This window comes from Callorhinus ursinus, unplaced genomic scaffold, assembly GCF_003265705.2.
Source record: "Callorhinus ursinus isolate GAN/ISIS: 27379988/994484 unplaced genomic scaffold, GSC_fseal_2.0 scaffold86, whole genome shotgun sequence".
NCBI classification, from domain to species: Eukaryota; Metazoa; Chordata; class Mammalia; order Carnivora; family Otariidae; genus Callorhinus; species Callorhinus ursinus.
Window position 1 is genome coordinate 232,047 of NW_027397148.1, and position 17,327 is coordinate 249,373.

At 37.3% G+C, this 17,327-nt stretch overlaps 1 protein-coding gene across 1 annotated transcript in view; it reads left to right on the forward strand.

The window, feature by feature from the left end:
- The window catches only part of MC2R (melanocortin 2 receptor), an 83,870-nt gene extending 67,219 nt beyond the window's left edge, over positions 1–16,651 (forward strand). Inside the window, exon 2 of the mRNA XM_073888033.1 lies at positions 12,748–16,651. Coding sequence (XP_073744134.1) covers positions 12,871–13,764 — 894 coding nt within the window. The 5' untranslated portion in view covers positions 12,748–12,870 and the 3' untranslated portion in view covers positions 13,765–16,651. The remainder of the gene's footprint in view (positions 1–12,747) is intronic.
- The last annotated feature ends 676 nt before the right edge of the window (positions 16,652–17,327 follow it).

The following is a 17,327-nucleotide window of genomic DNA, read 5'->3' on the forward strand; positions in this document are numbered from 1 at the left end:
TCTGATTTTTCCCGCTTCAGTTTCCCTCCATTCTGCTATGGTCCTCCAAGCTATTCTTTATGTTCCACATGTGAGTGAAACCATATGATAATTGTCTTTCTCTGTGTGACTTATTTCACTTAGCAGAATACCCTCCAGTTCCATCCGTGTCTGTGCAAATGGTGGGTATTCATCCTTTCTGATGGCTGAGTAATAATCCATTGTATTTATGAACCACATCTTCTTTGAAGGGCATCTCATCTCCTTCCACAGTTTGGCTATTGTGGACATTGCTGCTATGAACATTGGGGTGCATGTGACCCTTCTTTTCATTACCTCTGTATCTTCGGGGTAAATACCTAGTAGTACAATTGCTGGGACATAGTATAGCTCTATTTTTAACTTCTTAAGGAAACTCCATAATGTTTTCCAGAGTGGCTGTACCAGCTTGCATTCCCACCACCAGTGTAAGAGGGTTCCCCTTTCTCCACATCCTCACCAATATTTGTTAATTCCTGTCTTCTTATTTTTTGCTATTCTAACAGGTGTAAGGTGGTATCTCATGGTGGTTTTGATTTATTTCCCTGATGGCAAGTGATGTAGAGCATTTTTTCATATGTCTGTTGGCTATTTGTATGTCTTCTTTTTTTAATATTATTTATTTATTTATTTTTATTTTATTTTATTTTTTTATTATGTAATGTTAGTCACCATACAGTACATCATTACTTTTAATGTGGTGTTCCATAATTCATTGTTTGCATATACACCCAGTACTCCATGCAATACGTGCCCTCCTTAATACCCATCACAGGGCTAACCCATCCCCCACCCCCCTCCCCTCTAAAACCCTCAGTTTTTTCTTGGAGTCCATAGTCTTTCATGGTTCATCTCCCTCTCCAATTGACCCCCTTCATTTTCCCTTCCTTCTCCTAATGTCCTCTGTGCTATTCCTTATGTTCCACAAATAAGTGAAACCCTATGATAATTGATTTTCTCTGCTTGACTTATTTCATTTAGCATAATCTCCTCCAGTCCAGTCCATGTTGATGCAAAAGTTGGGTATTCATCCTTTCTGATGGCTGCATAATATTCCATTGTATATATGGACCACATCTTCTTTATCCATTCATCTGTTGAAGGGCATCTCGGCTCTTTCCACAGTTTGGTTATTGTGGACATTGCTGCTATGAACATTGGGGTGCATATGGCCCCTCTTTTCACTACATCTGTATCTTTGGGGTAAATACCCATTGGTCAATTGTTGGGTGATAGGGTAGCTCTATTTTTTATTTTTTGAGGAATCTCCACACTGTTTTCCAAAGTGGCTATACCAACTTGCATTCCCACCAACAGTGTAAGAGGGTTTCTCTTTCTCCACAACCTCTCCAACATTAGTTGTTTCCTCCTTTGTCAATTTTTTCCATTCTAACTGATATCTCAATGTGGTTTTGATTTGAATTTCCCTGATGGTTAACGATGATAAACATTTTTTTCATGTGTCTGTTAGCCATTTATATAACTTCTTTGGAGAAGTGTCTGTTCATGTCTTCTGCCCATTTTTTTACTTGATCATTTGTTTTTTGGTATTGAGTTTGAGAAGTTCTTTATAGATCTTGGATACCAGCCCTTTGTCTCTAGTGTTATTTGCAAATATCTTCTCCCATTCCGTGGGTTGCCTCCTTGTTTTATTGACTGTTTCCTTTTCTGTGCAGAGCTTTTTATCTTGATGAAGTCCCAAAAATTCATATTTGCTTTTGCTTCCCTTGCCCATAGAGACCTGTCTTGAAAGAAGTTGCTGTGGCTGAAATCAAAGAGTTTACTGCCTATGTTCTCCTCTAGGATTTTGATGGATTCCTGTCTCACATTGAAATCTTTCATCCATTTTTAGTTTTTCTTTGTGTGTGGTGTAAGAGAATGGTCGAGTTTCCTTATTCTGTATATAGCTGCCCAATTTTCCCAGCACGATTTACTATCTTTTTACCGTTGGATATTTTTTCCTGCTTTGTCGAAGATTATTTGACCATAGAGTTGAGGGTCCATATCTGGGCTCTCTATTCTGTTCCATTGGTCTATGTGTCTGTTTTTGTGCCAATACCATGCTGTCTTGGTGATCACTGCTTTGTAATATAGTTTGAAATCGGGCAACATGATGCCCCAGCTTTGTTTTTCTTTTTCAACATTTCTTTGGAGATTCCAGGTCCTTTCTGATTCCATACAAATTTTAGGATTGTTCCAACACTTTGAAAATTCCATTGGTATTTTGATTGGGATGACATTGAAAGTATAGATTGCTCGGAGCAGCATAGACATTTTAACAATGTTTATTCTTCTGATCCATGAGCATGGAATGTTTTCCCATCTTTTTGTGTCTTCAATTTCTTTCATGAGTGTTCTGTAGTTCCTAGAGTATAGATCCTTTACCTCTTTGGTTAGGTTTATTCCAAGGTATCTTATGGTTTTTGATGCTTTTGTAAATGGAATCGGTTCCCTAATTTCTCTTTCTACAGTTGCATTGTTAGTGTATAAGAAAGCAACTGATTTCTGTGCATTGATTTTGTATCCTGCCACATTACTGAATTATTGTATGAGTTCTAGTAATTTGGGGTTGGAGTCTTTTGGGTTTTCCACATAAAATATTATGTCATCTGTGAAGAGAAAGAGTTTGACTTCTTCTTTGCCAATTTGAATACACTTTATTTCTTTTTGTTGTCTGATTGCTGTTGCTAGGACTTCTAGTACTATGTTGAAGTATAGTGGTGAGAGTGGGCATCCTTGTAGTGTTCCTGATCTTAAGGGAAAGGCTCTCAGCTTTTCCCCATTGAGACTTATGTTCACTGTGGGTTTTTCATAAATGGAGTTTATGAACTTGAGGAATGGTCCCTCTATCCCTATAGTCTGAAGAGTTTTAATCAGGAAAGGATGCTGTATTTTGTCAAATGCTTTTTCTGCATCCATTGAGAGGACCATATGGTTCTTCTCTCTCCTCTTATTAATGTGTTCTATCACACTGATTGATTTGTGAATGTTGAACCACATTTGCATCCCGGGATAAATCCCACTTGGTCGTAGTGGATGATCGTTTTACTGTACTGTTGGATGCTATTAGCTAGGATCTTGTTGAGAATTTTGGCATCCATATTCATCAGGGATATTGGTCTGAGATTCTCTTTTCTGATGGGGTCTTTGCCTGATTTGGGGATCAAGGTAATGCTGGCCTCATAGAATGAGTCTGGAAGCTTTCCTTCTGTTTCTATTTTTTGAAACAGCTTCAGTAGAATAGGTATTATTTCTTCTTTGAATGTTTGGTACAATTCCGCAGGGAATCCATCAGGCCCTGGATTCATGATTTTTAGGAGGTTTTTGATCACTGCTGCAATCTCATTACTGGTTATTGGTCTATTCAAGTTATCAATTTATTCCTGTTTCAGTGTTGGTAGTTTCTAGGTTTCCAGAAATGCATCCATTTCTTCCAAGTTGCTTAATTTATTGGCATATAGTTTTGATAATAATTTCTGGTAATTGTTTCTATTTGCTTGATGTTAGTTGTGTTCTCTCCCCTTTCAGTCATAATTTCATTAATTTGGGTCTTTTCTCTTTTCTTTTGGATAAGTCTGGACAGAGGTTTATCAATCTTGTGAATTCTTTCAAAAAACAGTTTCTAGTTTCATTGATATGTTCTCCTATATTTCTGGTTTCTAATTCATTGATCTCTGCTCTAATCTTAATTATTTCCCTTCTCGTGCATGGGTTAGGCTTAATTTGTTGTTGATTCTCCAGTTTTCAAAGGTGTAAAGATAGTTTGTGTACCCGGGATTTTTTTATTTTTTTGAGTGACCCTTGAATGGCTATGTAGTTCCCCCTCAGGACCACCTTTGCAGCATCCCATAGGTTTTTGATTCATATGTTTTTGCTCTCGTTGGTTTCCATGAGTTGTTTAAGTTCTTCTTTGATTTCCTGGTTGACCCAAACATTCTTGAGCAGAGTGGTCTTTAACTTCCAAGTGTTTGAATTTCTTCCAAACTTTTTCTTGTGATTGAGTTCCGATTTCAAAGCACTGTGGTCTGTAAATATGCAAGGAATAATATCAATCTTTTGGTGGATATCGGTGGACCCGATTTGTGACCCAGTATATGGTCTATTCTGGAAAAAGTTCCATGTGTGCTCAAGAAGAATGAGTATTCTCTTGTTTTAGAGTTGAATGTTCTGTATATATCTATGAGGTCCATCTGGTCCAGTGTGTCAGTTAAAGCTCTTGTTTCTTTGTTGATTTTCTGCTTAGATGATCTGTCCATTGCTGAGAGTGGAGTGTTAAGGTCTCCTACTATTAACATGTTATTATCAATATGACTATTTTGGTTAACAGTAGGCTTATGTAGTTGGCTGCTCCCATGTTGGTGGTATAGATATTTACAATTGTTAGCTCTTCTTGTTGGATAGACCATTTAAGAATGATATAGCATTCTTCTGTGTCTCTAACTGCAGTCTTTAGCTTAAAATCTAATTTGTCTGATATGAAAATTGCTACCCCAGCTTTCTTTCAAGGTCTGTTAGCATGAAAGATGGCTCTCCATTCCTTCACTTTCAGCCTGGATGTATCTTTAGGTTCAAAATGAGTCTCTTTTAGACAGTATATAGATAGGTCCTGTCTTTTATCCAATCTGCAACCCTGTGCCATTTTATAGGAACATTTAGGCTCTTCACATTGAGGGTGATTATTGAAAGATATTAATTAATTGTCATCATATTGCCTGTGAAGTCCTTGATTCTATAGATTGTCTCTGTAAATTTCTGGTCTATATTACTCGGGGTCTCTCTCCTTTTATAGAACCTTCCTTAATATTTCTTGCAGGGCTGGCACAGTGGTCACACATTCTTTCAGTTTCTGCCGGTTCTGGAAGCTCTGCATCTCTCCATCCATTCTAAATGACAGCCTTGCCAGATAAAGTATTTTTGCCTGCATGTTCTTCTCATTTAGTACCCTGAATATGTCTTGCCAGGCCTTTCTGGCTTGCCAGGTCTCTGTGGATAGGTCTGACATTATTCTGATGCTCCTCCCTCTGTATGTAAGGAATCTCTTCCCCCTATCTGCTCTTAAGATTATTTCCTTGGTTTTAAGTTTGCGAGTTTTAATATTACATGCTGGGGTATTGGTTCTGTTCCCCTTGATCTTGGGAGGGGTCCTCTCTGCCTCTAGGACATGAATGGTTGTTTCATTCTCCAGATTAGGGAAGTTCTCAGCTATGATTTGCTCAAATATATCTTCTAGTCCTCTCTCTCTCCACCCCCTCAGGGATCCCAATAATTCTGACATTGGAACATTTAATGGCATCATTTATTTCTCTTTGTTTTCATGGATTTTAAGCTGTTTGTTCCAGGCCTCCTCTTTTTCCTTCTTTTCCATTAGTTTGTCTTCTAGATCACTAATTAGTTCTTCTGCCTCATTTACCCTGGCTTTTAGATAATCTCATTTACATTGCATCTCATTTATAGCATTTTTAAGTTTGGCCTGATTAGCTCTCATTTCTGCCCTTAGAGAATCTATGTTGCTGTTAATGTTTTTCTCCAGTCTAGCTATTGTCTTCATAACTGTTACCCTGAAGTCTATATCTGACATCTTGCTTATATCCATATCCATTATTTCTGCAGGAGAGGCCATTGTCTCTAGGACTTTTCTTTGTTGAGAGTTCCTCCTCCTAGTTATTCTGTTGAGTTGTGGTTGAGGGGATGTACAGTCAAAACTATCAACCACAATCCAGACAAGGTGCACCCTGGGAAAGTTCAGAGCAATTGGAAGCCACCACCAAAAAAACCCAGGCAAAATGAAACCCAAGAATAAGATTTATAAAGTACAAAAATAAAAACAAACATACAAAACCCACAGAAAATACCTCCCAAAAAAACAACAACAAAAAAGGCGGGGGCGTGCAGGGAACATGGCTATAATCCCTCTATGTGGGCAAGGGAGAGTGTTTCAGCTCTTCCTGGGTGTATTTTGTTCTCTTTGTTAGAGAACACTACTTCCCAGAGATACAGGGAAATTAAAACTGTTATATATATAAAGGTAGTATTGAATAAGGAAAAAAGGACTACATTGAAGCTTATATCTATCTATCTATCTATCTATCTATCTATCTATCTATCTATAAAAGAAAAAAGTACATGTGTGAAAAAGTTCAAGTTAAAAAGTTACTGTGGAATATGTTGTATTAAACATCTGGTTGAAATGATAAGTAGGTAAAAAAAAACACAGAAGAAGCATGAGAAAGAATGAAAAGAAAACATTTGTATGTATTATTTGGAGAAGTGTCTGTTCATGCCTTCTGCACATTTCTTGACTGGATTTTTTTGTTTTTTGGGTGTTGAGTTTGAGAAGTTCTTTATAGATCTTGGATACCAACCCTTTATCTGTTATGTCATTTGCAAATATCTTCTCCCATTCCCTAGGTTGCCTTTTAGTTTTGTTGACTGTGTCCTTTGCCATGCAGAAGTTTTTTTATCTTGATGGAGTAAATGTATATAGACTAAGTGTTCCAATCAAAACACATAGGGTGACTGAATGGATAAACAAAACAATATCTATGCATACTACATAGAGGAGACTCACTTCAGATCTAAAGACACACAGAGACTGAAAGTGAAGGGATGGAAAATATATTCCATGCAAACTGAAACAGAAAGAAAGCTGGGATAGCAATACTTATATTAGACTAAATAGAGTTTAAACCAAAGAGTGTAACAAGAGACAAAGAAGATTTTTACATTACGATAAAGGGATGAATCCAACAAGAGGATATAACACTTGTAAATGTCTATGTGCTCAACATAGGGACATCTAAATAAATAAAGCAAATATTAACAGACATAAAGGGAGAAATTGACAGCAGTACAATAATAATAAGTGACTTTAACAACCCAGTTACATCAATAGATAAATCATCCAGACAAAAAATTCAATAAGGAAACATTGGCCTTAAACAACCCATTAAACCAGGTGTAATCAATATATACAGAGCATTCCATCTAAAACTAGCAGAATACACATTCTTTTCAAATGCACATAGAACATTCTCCAGAATAGACCTCATGTTAGGCTACAAAACAAGTCCTGGTAAATTTAAGATTGAAATCATATCAAGCATCTTTTCTGACCACAGTGGTATGAAACTAGAAACCAATTACAAGAAGAAAACAAACATGTGAAGGTTAAACAACATGCTACTTAACAACAAATGTGTCAATGAAAAAATAAAAAAGGAAATAAAAAAATACCTTGAAGCAGATGAAAATGGAAACACAACAGTTCAAAAATCTATGGGATGCAGCAAAAGCAGTTCTAAGAGGAAAGTTTATAGTGATACAGACCTATCTCAAGAAACAAGAAAAATCTCAAATAAAGTCTATCCTTATACCTAAAGAAATTAGAAAAAGAAAAACAAAGCCCAATGTTAGTAGAAGAAAGGAAATAATAAAGAGAAACAAAATTGGTAAACCTTTAGCTAGACTCATCAAGAAAAAAGAGAGGACTCAAATAAAACCAGAAATGAAAAAGGAGACATTACAAGTGATACCACAAAAATACTAAAGATCATAAGAGACTATTGTGAACGGTTATATGCCAACAAGTGGGATGACCTAGAAGAAATGGATATATTCCTAGAAATGTGCAATCTTTCAAGACTGAATCAAGAAGAGATAGAAAAACTGAACAGACTGATAACTAGTAATGAAATGGAATCAGTAATTTAAAAAAAAACTACCAATAACTTCAAAGGTGAATTCTACCAAACATTTAAAGAAGAATTAATACCTATTCTTCTCAAACTATTCCAAAAAATTGAAGAAGGAAGAATGCTTCCAAACTCATTCTATGGGGCCAGTATTATCCTGATACCAAAACTGAAGACATCACAAAGAAAGAAAATTATAGGCCAATATCCCTGATGAACATTGATACAGAAATCCTTAACAAAATATTAGCAAACCTACTTCAACTATACAATAAAAGGATCATACAACATGACCAAGTGGGATTTATTCCAAGGATGCAAGAATGGTCCAACATTCACAAATCAGCCAAAGTGATTTACCACATTAATAAAAATAAAAATAAAAATTATATGATCATCTCAATAGATGCAGAAAAAGCATCTTATCAAATTCAATATTCATTTTATGATTAAAAACTCTCAACAAAGTGGATATAGAAGAGAATGCCATATCACAAACCCACAGCTAATGTCATATTCAATGGTGAAAAGCTGAAAGCTTTTCCCCTAAGATCAGATACCACAAAACAAGAATATCCAGTCCTGCCACTTTTATTGAACATAGTATTGAGAAGCCTAGTTACAGCAATGAGAGAAGAAATAGAAATAAAAGACATCCAAATTGAAAAAATAGTAAAACTGTCACTATTTCAGATGATATATATATATATATCCCTACATATATACATCCCTAAAGACTCCATCAAAAAATATTAGAACTAATAAATTAATCCAGTAATGTTGCAGGATACAAAATTAATATACATAAACCTGTGGTATTTCTATACACTAATAAACTATCAGAAAGAGAAATGAAGTAAACAATGTCATTCAAAATTGTATAAAAAAAATACCTGGGGGCACCTGGGTGGCTCAGTCATTAGACATCTACCTTCGGTTCAGGTCGTGATCCCAGGGTCCTGGGATCAAGCTCCATATCGGGCTCCCTGCTCTGCAGGAAGCCTGTTTCTCCCTCTTCCAGTCCCCCTGCTTGTGTTCCCTCTCACGCTGTGTCTCTCTTTATCAAATAAATAAAATCTTAAAAAAAAACCAGAATAAATTTAATCAATGAGGTGAAAGACCTATGTTCTGAAAACTATGAAACATAGATAAAAGAATATACCATGATGAAAGAACATACCAATATATCATGCTCATGGATTAGAAGAATTAATATTATTAAAATGTCTATGCTACCTAAAGCAATCTACAGATTCAACACAATCCCTATCAAAATACCAACAGCAATTTTCACAGAACTAGAACAAAGAATCCTAAAGTTTGTATGGAAATACAAAAAGACCCAAATAGCCAAAGCAATCTTGAGAAAGCACAAAGCTGGAGTTATCACACTTTCTGATTTCAAACCATACTACAAAATGATAGTAATCAAAATACTATGGTACTGACACACACGCACAAAAGACACACAGATCAATGGAACTCAGAACAGAGTCCAAAAATAAACCCACACTTATATGAATCAGTTAATCTTTGACAAAGGAGGCAAGAATATACAGTGTGAAAAATAAAGTTTCTTTAATAAATGGTATTGGGAATACTGGACAGCTATATGTAAAAGAATGAAACTGGACTACTTTCTTATACCATTTACGAAAATAAACTCAAAATAAATTAAAGACTTACACATAAGAATAGAAACCATAAAACTGTCAGAAGAAAATTAGACAGCAAGCCCTTAGACATTGGTCTAAACAATATTTTTTTTGATCTGTCTTCTAGGGCTAGGACAAAAAAGCAAAAATAAACAAATGGAACTACATCAAATGAAAAGGCTTTTGCACAGCAAAGGAAACCATCAACAAAAGGAAAAGGCAACCTACTGAATGGGAGAAGATATTTGCAAATGATGTAACCAAAAGGCATTAATATCCAAAATATATAAAGAACTCACATAACTCAATATGGAAAAGCAAACGATCCAATTAAAAATTTGGCAGAGGACCTGAATAGACTTTTGTCCAAAGAAGACATGCAGATGATCAAATGACACATGAAAAACTGCTCAACATCACTAATCATCAGGATAATGCAAATAAAAACCACAATGAGTTATCACCTCACACCTCACAGAATGGCTAGTGTGAAAAAAAAAAAAAAGAAATAACAAATGTTAACAAGGATGTGAAGAAAAAGGAACACTCCTGAACTGTTGATGGGAATACAAAACAGTGCAGCTACTATGGAAAACATTATGGAGTTTCCTCAAAAAATTAAAAATAATAGTACCATATGATCCAGCAGTTCCACTCTTGGTATTTATCTGAAGAAAATGAAAACACTAATTTGAAAAGATACATGTACTCCTATGTTCATTGCAGCATTATTTGCAATAGCCAAGATACAAAAGCAACCTAAGTGCCCATCAATAGATGAATGGATAAAGATGTAGCAGAAAGAGAGAGAGAGAGAATACAATCTTACTCAGCCATAAAAAAAGAATGAAATCTTGCTGTTTGTGACAAAATGGATGGGCCTAGGAGGCATTATGCTAAGTGAAATAAATCAGACAAAGAAAGACAAATACTGTACGATTTCACTTACGTATGGAATCTGAAAAAACAAACAGACGAAACAAAACAGATACAGAGAATAATCTGGTGGCTGACAGAGGGGAAGGGGAGTAATAGGGAAAATGGGCTACAAGGTACAAACTTCCATTCATAAACTAAATAAGACACAAGGATACAATGTACAGCATAGGGAATATAGTCAGTAATATGTAACAACTGTTACTGTAATTAGATTTATTGTAGTAATTGCCTTGTATATATATAAATGTTGAATCACTATGCTGTACACCTGGAACTAATATAATATTGTATGTCAACAACACTTTAATTTAAAAAAAATGAATATATATACCAAGTTTGATCACACTTAATGCACTCAGGTAGAAGACAGAAGTCTCTTTCCAGACAGCATCTCCATAGGCAGTTCATGGTGGACACAACCTTGGGCCCTGCATTACTTGGTTCTCCAGAGAAGCAGAACCAACAGAAGATGATAGATATAGACAGATGATAGATAGATGATAAATGATAGATGATAGATAGCTGATGATGATAGATAGATAAAGAAAGCAGTTATAAGAAATAGGCTCACACTATTATAGAGCCTGAGAAGTTTCAAGATCTACAGTCCACAAGCTGGAGACCCAGGAGACCTGATGGTGTAGTTCCAGTCAGGAAGCCTGCAGCCTCAAGACCCAAGAAGAGCTGATGTTTCTGTTTGAGTCCAGAGGCAGGAAAAGACCAATGACCCATCTCAGCAGTCAGGCAGAAGGAGTTCCCCCTTACTCATGGGAGGCTTTTTATTCTATTCAGGCCTTCAACAGATTAGATAAGGCCTGCTGGGGAAGGCAACTTGCTTTAATCAGTCTACTGATTCAAGTGTTAATTTCACCTGAAAACACCTTCACAGATATACCCAGAGTAATGTTTGACAAATATAGGCCACCTGGGGCCCAATCAAGTTGACACATAAAATTAACCATCATTGGCCCCACCCTCTCCAACAGATGTAGACACATGAGTGCACACTGACAGGATACAGACTTCCCAGGGCCTAAGTAGGTGGAACTAGTGTGACTAAGCATCCTGGTTTGCCTGGGGCTGAGGAAGATGCCAGGGACACTGACCTCTCAGTCCCAGGCAAACAGAGACAAGGTGGTTAGCCTAGGTAGAACCTTATCAGTTGCTATCACCTGTCACTTCACTACTTTCTTAACATTGATCTACCTAACTCATAAACTTTCACCTTAATACTTGACCTCTGATCTCAGTCTTTCATAATGAAATTAGTTCCTTTCTAGGAGAAACGTCACTATAATATAGTAATGTGTGCCTTGTGAACTTTTGATCAAAAGCTACATTCCTAGGGATGCCTGGGTGGCTCAGTAGGTTAAGCGGTTGCCTTCAGCTTGGGTCATGATCCCAGGGCCCTGGATGGATCCCTGCATCAGGTTCCCTACTCAGTGGGGAGTCTGCTTCTCATTCTCTCTCTCTGCCCCTCTCCCTTCTTATGCTGTCTGTCTCTCTCTCTGACAAATAAATAAATAAAATCTTAAAAAAAAAAGAATCTACACTCCCAGATTCACTCTCCCCAGGACCACCTTACAACATGGTCACTGACTTCCCACACACTCAAGTGAAGGGTAATTAAACTCCATCTCTTGAAGGGAAAAGTATAAAAAAATCTGTGATCATACCTTTAAAACCACCACCTCAGCAAAGGCAAATTTTACACAGTTCATAAAACTGCCTGTATCCAGCCATCTGGAAACTAAAACAGTAAAAATTCCACAAGCTCTCACCAGAAGCAGACTTCTCAGAGTTGTTCAATTATGATCTACTCAGCCCCTTCTGCTTGAGGAAAACTGGATCTTCTGGGGCCATAATTCAACTCCAACACTTTGAAATTATTGGGAGTCTCCAGAAATACCACTTTTGTGAGTTCTATCTTTGAAACAGAAATAATAACACATATTTTGGGGATGGTACATCAATACTATTGCCATTATGTCATTAGCTGTAGGGTCAGCACTGATCCAGAAAGACAAATAGCAAAATAGAAAGGACCTAAACATCTCATTAATTCACTGAATCCAGGCACCACCTCCAAATCAGAGAAGGGTAGTTGTGTGTTTCCTTTTTCTACACATGCCTTTCATTTCTTTTACTTCTTTTTTTCATTTTAATCTATCTCATTTAATCTATCTCACACACAGTTGGATTCATGAGAAGAAGGATGGGGTGTAGAAAAGGGAGAGGACAAAGGACAATCTTTATTTTTATCTCTGGGCTTAAAATTTCACTAAAGATGTAGAGAAGTTAAAATGAGGGTCCAGTAAACTGCTTTATTTAAATACTACACCATCATATTTCATAGAAGCAATAGAGCTTTCTTAAAGATAACGTGACTTAGTTTTTATTTTATTTAGACTATTTTGCAACTGATGTTGCTATATATTCTTTAGGTGGCCTGGTGGTTTTTACCTCAGACTTCCAGCAAGTACTACAAAGAAGAAAATATTCTGAAGATCAATCAAGCATTCTGTCAAGTCAAAGTAACACCCTTGTCTTAACCACTAGTGGGAGAAATGAAGCACATTATCAATCTATATGAAAACATCAATGATACGGGAAGAAATAATTCAGACTGTCCTCATGTGGTTTTGCCAGAAGAGATATTTTTTATAATATCCATTATCGGGGTTTTGGAAAATCTGATGGTCCTTCTGGCTGTGATCAAGAATAAGAATCTCCAGTCACCCATGTACTTTTTCATTTGCAGCTTGGCCATTTCTGATATGTTGGGCAGCCTATATAAGATCCTGGAAAACATCCTGATCATGTTCAGAAACATGGGTTATCTCAAGCCTCGTGGCAATTTTGAAACCACAGCAGATGATATTATCGACTCCCTGTTCATCCTCTCCCTCCTTGGCTCCATTTTCAGCCTGTCCATGATAGCAGCTGACCGCTACCTCACAATCTTCCATGCTCTGCAATACCACAGCATTGTGACCATGCGCCGTGCCACTGTTGTCCTAATAGTCACCTGGACTGGCTGCACAGGCAGTGCCATTACCATGGTGATCTTCTCTCATCACATCCCTACAGTGATCACCTTCACGTCGCTGTTCCCTCTGATGTTGGTCTTTATCCTGTGCCTTTATGTGCACATGTTCTTGCTTGCCCGTTCCCATGCCAGGAAGATCTTGACCCTTCCCAGAGCCAACATGAAAGGGGCCATCACGCTGACCATCCTGCTTGGGGTCTTCATCTTCTGTTGGGCCCCCTTTGTCCTTCATGTCCTGTTAATGACGTTTTGCCCAAATAACCCTTACTGTGCCTGCTACATGTCCCTCTTCCAGGTGAATGGCATGTTGATCATGTGCAATGCAGTCATTGACCCCTTTATATATGCCTTCCGGAGCCCAGAACTCAGGGATGCATTTAAAAAGATGATCTTCTGTAGCAGGTACCAGTAGAATTATTGGTCCCTGATTTTAAGAGCCATGGAGTTAATACTGTCAAGTGACAGAATAACATGACACACCAACAAATGCTAATGCTTTCCAACTGTCCCTTTTCCTTCTTTAATGTGCACAAGGATTATCCCACTAACTAGTGTTTGTAATAACTTAGTCCTGTGTGAAGAGTCTTGCTGTAGGTACAACTTTTATAAGTAGAGAGATAAAATAATGTATTAAAAAGAATGGCAGAATACAAAACTCAGAAAACAATACAAGTTTGAGAGCTTTGTGCTAAGGTAATAACTTGTTCTTCTATAGATATCTAGCAAGCCTCTTGCTGGGATTGCCTTTCCAAGCTGCAGGTCATTGTAATCAATTTCTTTTTTTTTATTTTATTTTATTATGTTATGTTAGTCACCATACAATATATCATTAGTTTTTGAGTGGTAATCAATTTCTAGAAGTTAAATTGCCAGGACAGGTACTCAGGGCACAAACTACAATGTCTTTGTAAGTAAGCCAAAGGTGCCAATAAATTACTGCAACTGAATTTTGCCTATCTTGCCTTACCACACAGAATCCCTGCTCTCCCTCCCTCCTTCCTGTGTGCTTGTTTTACTGTATGCCATCTCAAATCTTTTTTTCAATCTTTTTTTTTTTAAGTGGGCTCCACACTGGGCATGGGGCTTGAACTCACGACTCTGAGATCAAAACCTGAGCTGAGATCAAGAGTCAGACACCCAACAGACTGAGCCACCCAGGCACACCATCTCAAATCTTTTTAGAAATAAGTAGGGTATAAATTATAAATGTCAAATAAGCAGCTTTGCATTTCCAAAATAAAGGAAACTTGTCTGTTACTCTTCTTTGCTCATGTAGTATTCCACTGGCCTTAAAATCATTTCCTGGCTAAAACTCTCATGCTTTAGAAGCATGAAATTTCAGAGGAGGAAATAAAAATTTAATACATTTGGCTTCTATGTGGAAATAAATAAAGGCCAGAGGAAAATTGTGATTATTTGAAGAAAGTATAACCATTCTTTGTGTACTTGTCTGAATGTAGGGGTAAAAGAAAAGAGACCCCAAGCCCCAATAGATAATTTGTAGAATAATTAGAGTGTGTGTGCATGTGTGTGTGTATTTGCCATGATTTGGGACTGTGGGGGGAACCAAAACCAAAATACCACTTCAAGAACAGTGCTATTACTGAGACTCAAGCCATGGACTGATGAAGAACATTGTAACTCCTTCCACAGACGAGTAAGAGGCAGATGCTGTCACTGGAAAATTTCACCCTACTGTTAGCCACAGGAAAGATGCCAGATATTGAAAAGTGGCATCCCAGTGACAATATAGAAATAAAATTGGTAAGTTCACCCATTTTCATAGCTAAAGATAAAGCTTAAAAAAGAAGCAAATTCTGAACATAAGTCCTTGCTAAGTTGGAGAGTAACTTAAAGGGATGAGTGATGAGAGAGAAGAAAGAAGTAAGCTCCTTAAATCCACAGAGCAGGGCTGCTCAGGACCCACTGGGAGGGGCTGCATCTTCTGGAAAAGGCAAAACTTGACTCTCCAGAGAGTTTTCCCTGAGCTGCCAAGAGGAGAAGCCAGCCACAAATAGGACTGCTGGTCTGGTAGTGGTGAGTAACGGCAGGGCTAGATTGGGAGAGATAAGTAGGGAGCTATGTGGTCAGGTTCACAGAAATTCCAAAAATGTGGAGGTGTAAGGAAACAAGAGCTAAGGGAACAAAACAGACCACCTTGCCCTAGGTTTCAGGGGGAGGGTGTCTTTTTTTATGACAGTCACCTATGACCAACAAAGAATAACCAGACCCTAGAAAAGAAGTAAGCCATTAAAGATGTTATCACCAGTCCTTACTCAAACCAAGATGTCATAAGAATGTTAAGACCACAAGCTCCTTGGTCAGCTCTAAATAAAAGACTGTCAGCGGAGACCCATGTTGGCAACCCTGTCCAGATCCCTCTCACTCATGAGAGCTCTTTCTGTATCCTTGCTTAATAAAACTCTATCATTTTATTGTCTGGGAGATTCATTCTTTGACTCTGTGAGGCAAGAACCTAGCCCTCCTGCTTCAGTGGGTTTAATATCAGATGGGTGTAGGCACAAAAACTTAAGAAGCAAAGCAGAAAGCACGGAGTTAAAGGGAAGAACAGTGCTGGCAGGTTTCTAGACAGCAAGCATCACAGATTGGAGATGGAACCCGAAGTATGTCTTGTCTTCTGTGTTCTACAGAAATCCTTCCTTGGTTACTTCTCCTCACCAAATGGACAATATTATTCTAATGTATATTAACCTGGATTTCTTAATAAATAAGATACTATATGTAAGTTTATTTTTCATAAAATCTAAAGCACCCTATAAATGATTTTTAAATGTTATTTCTACCATTAAAAGAATAATATATAGAACTTTTTTCTGTGATTGAACTGAGTATTCTCAATAAAATGTAACCTTCCTTTGATGTTGTGCTATTCTATGATACTGTAGAGGTGGGTGGTACAATTTAACACCTGTCATAAATGGTCCAAAACTGCTGTGCTTGTTAAATTCTGCCTTTGTTAGTAGCTTTGCCATCCCCTCATCACTCCCAAGCTCAGCTGTCACACCTGTTGTCAGAGGAAATCACCTAGAAATTTCTTCACTTCTCAATGCCTTCATTTATTATATTTAATCTGAGAAATAAAACCAAGGTCGCTATTCTAAGAGTGTATAAGTAAAAAATAAGGGCTGAGTGCCAACTCAGAGACATTTTCAATTCTAGGTCCTTAGGTATTTTCAAATCAGTTCAAGGTCTTTAATACTTATAATTACTGAAAAAAAGTATGGTTTCCTATCTCTACCTTCATATGTAATTCAAATAAAAACAGTATCAAACAGCAACATGGCTCAGATTTTTCCCATGATGACCACTTCAATTCTTTTATTTTGATCACATTTTTAAACTGCTTTGCTGATGCCATCAATTAGGGAGCAAAAGGAAAGCTGAGGGCAAAGCACAAGCTAACACCCCACAACCCTACTCCCAGGTGAGATTTTTTTTTTAATTTCAATTAGCCAACATATAGTACATCATTAGTTCCAGATGTAGAGTTCAATAATTCATCACCCAGTGCTCATCACATCATGTGCCCTCCTTAATGCCCATCACCTAATTACCCCATCCACCCACACACCTCCCCTCCAGCAACCCTGTTTGTTTCCTATAGTTAAGAATCTCTCATAGTTTCTCTCCCTCTCTGATTTCTTCCCATTTAGCTTTCCCTACCTTCCTCTATGATCCTCTGTGCTGTTTCTTATATTACACATATGAGTGAAACCATATGATAATTGTCTTTCTCTGATTGACTTATTTTGCTCAGTATAATACCCTGCAGTTCCATCCACATCGATGTAAATGGTAAGTATTCATCCTTTCTGATGGGTGAATAATACAATGGAATATTACTCCCCAGGTGAGATATGTGTGACATTCCTCAGGCACTCCTGGCTGCCCAAGAACAAAGAAAAGGAAAAACAAATGGTTAACTGATAGAGATCACAGTCAAGTAGGACATGA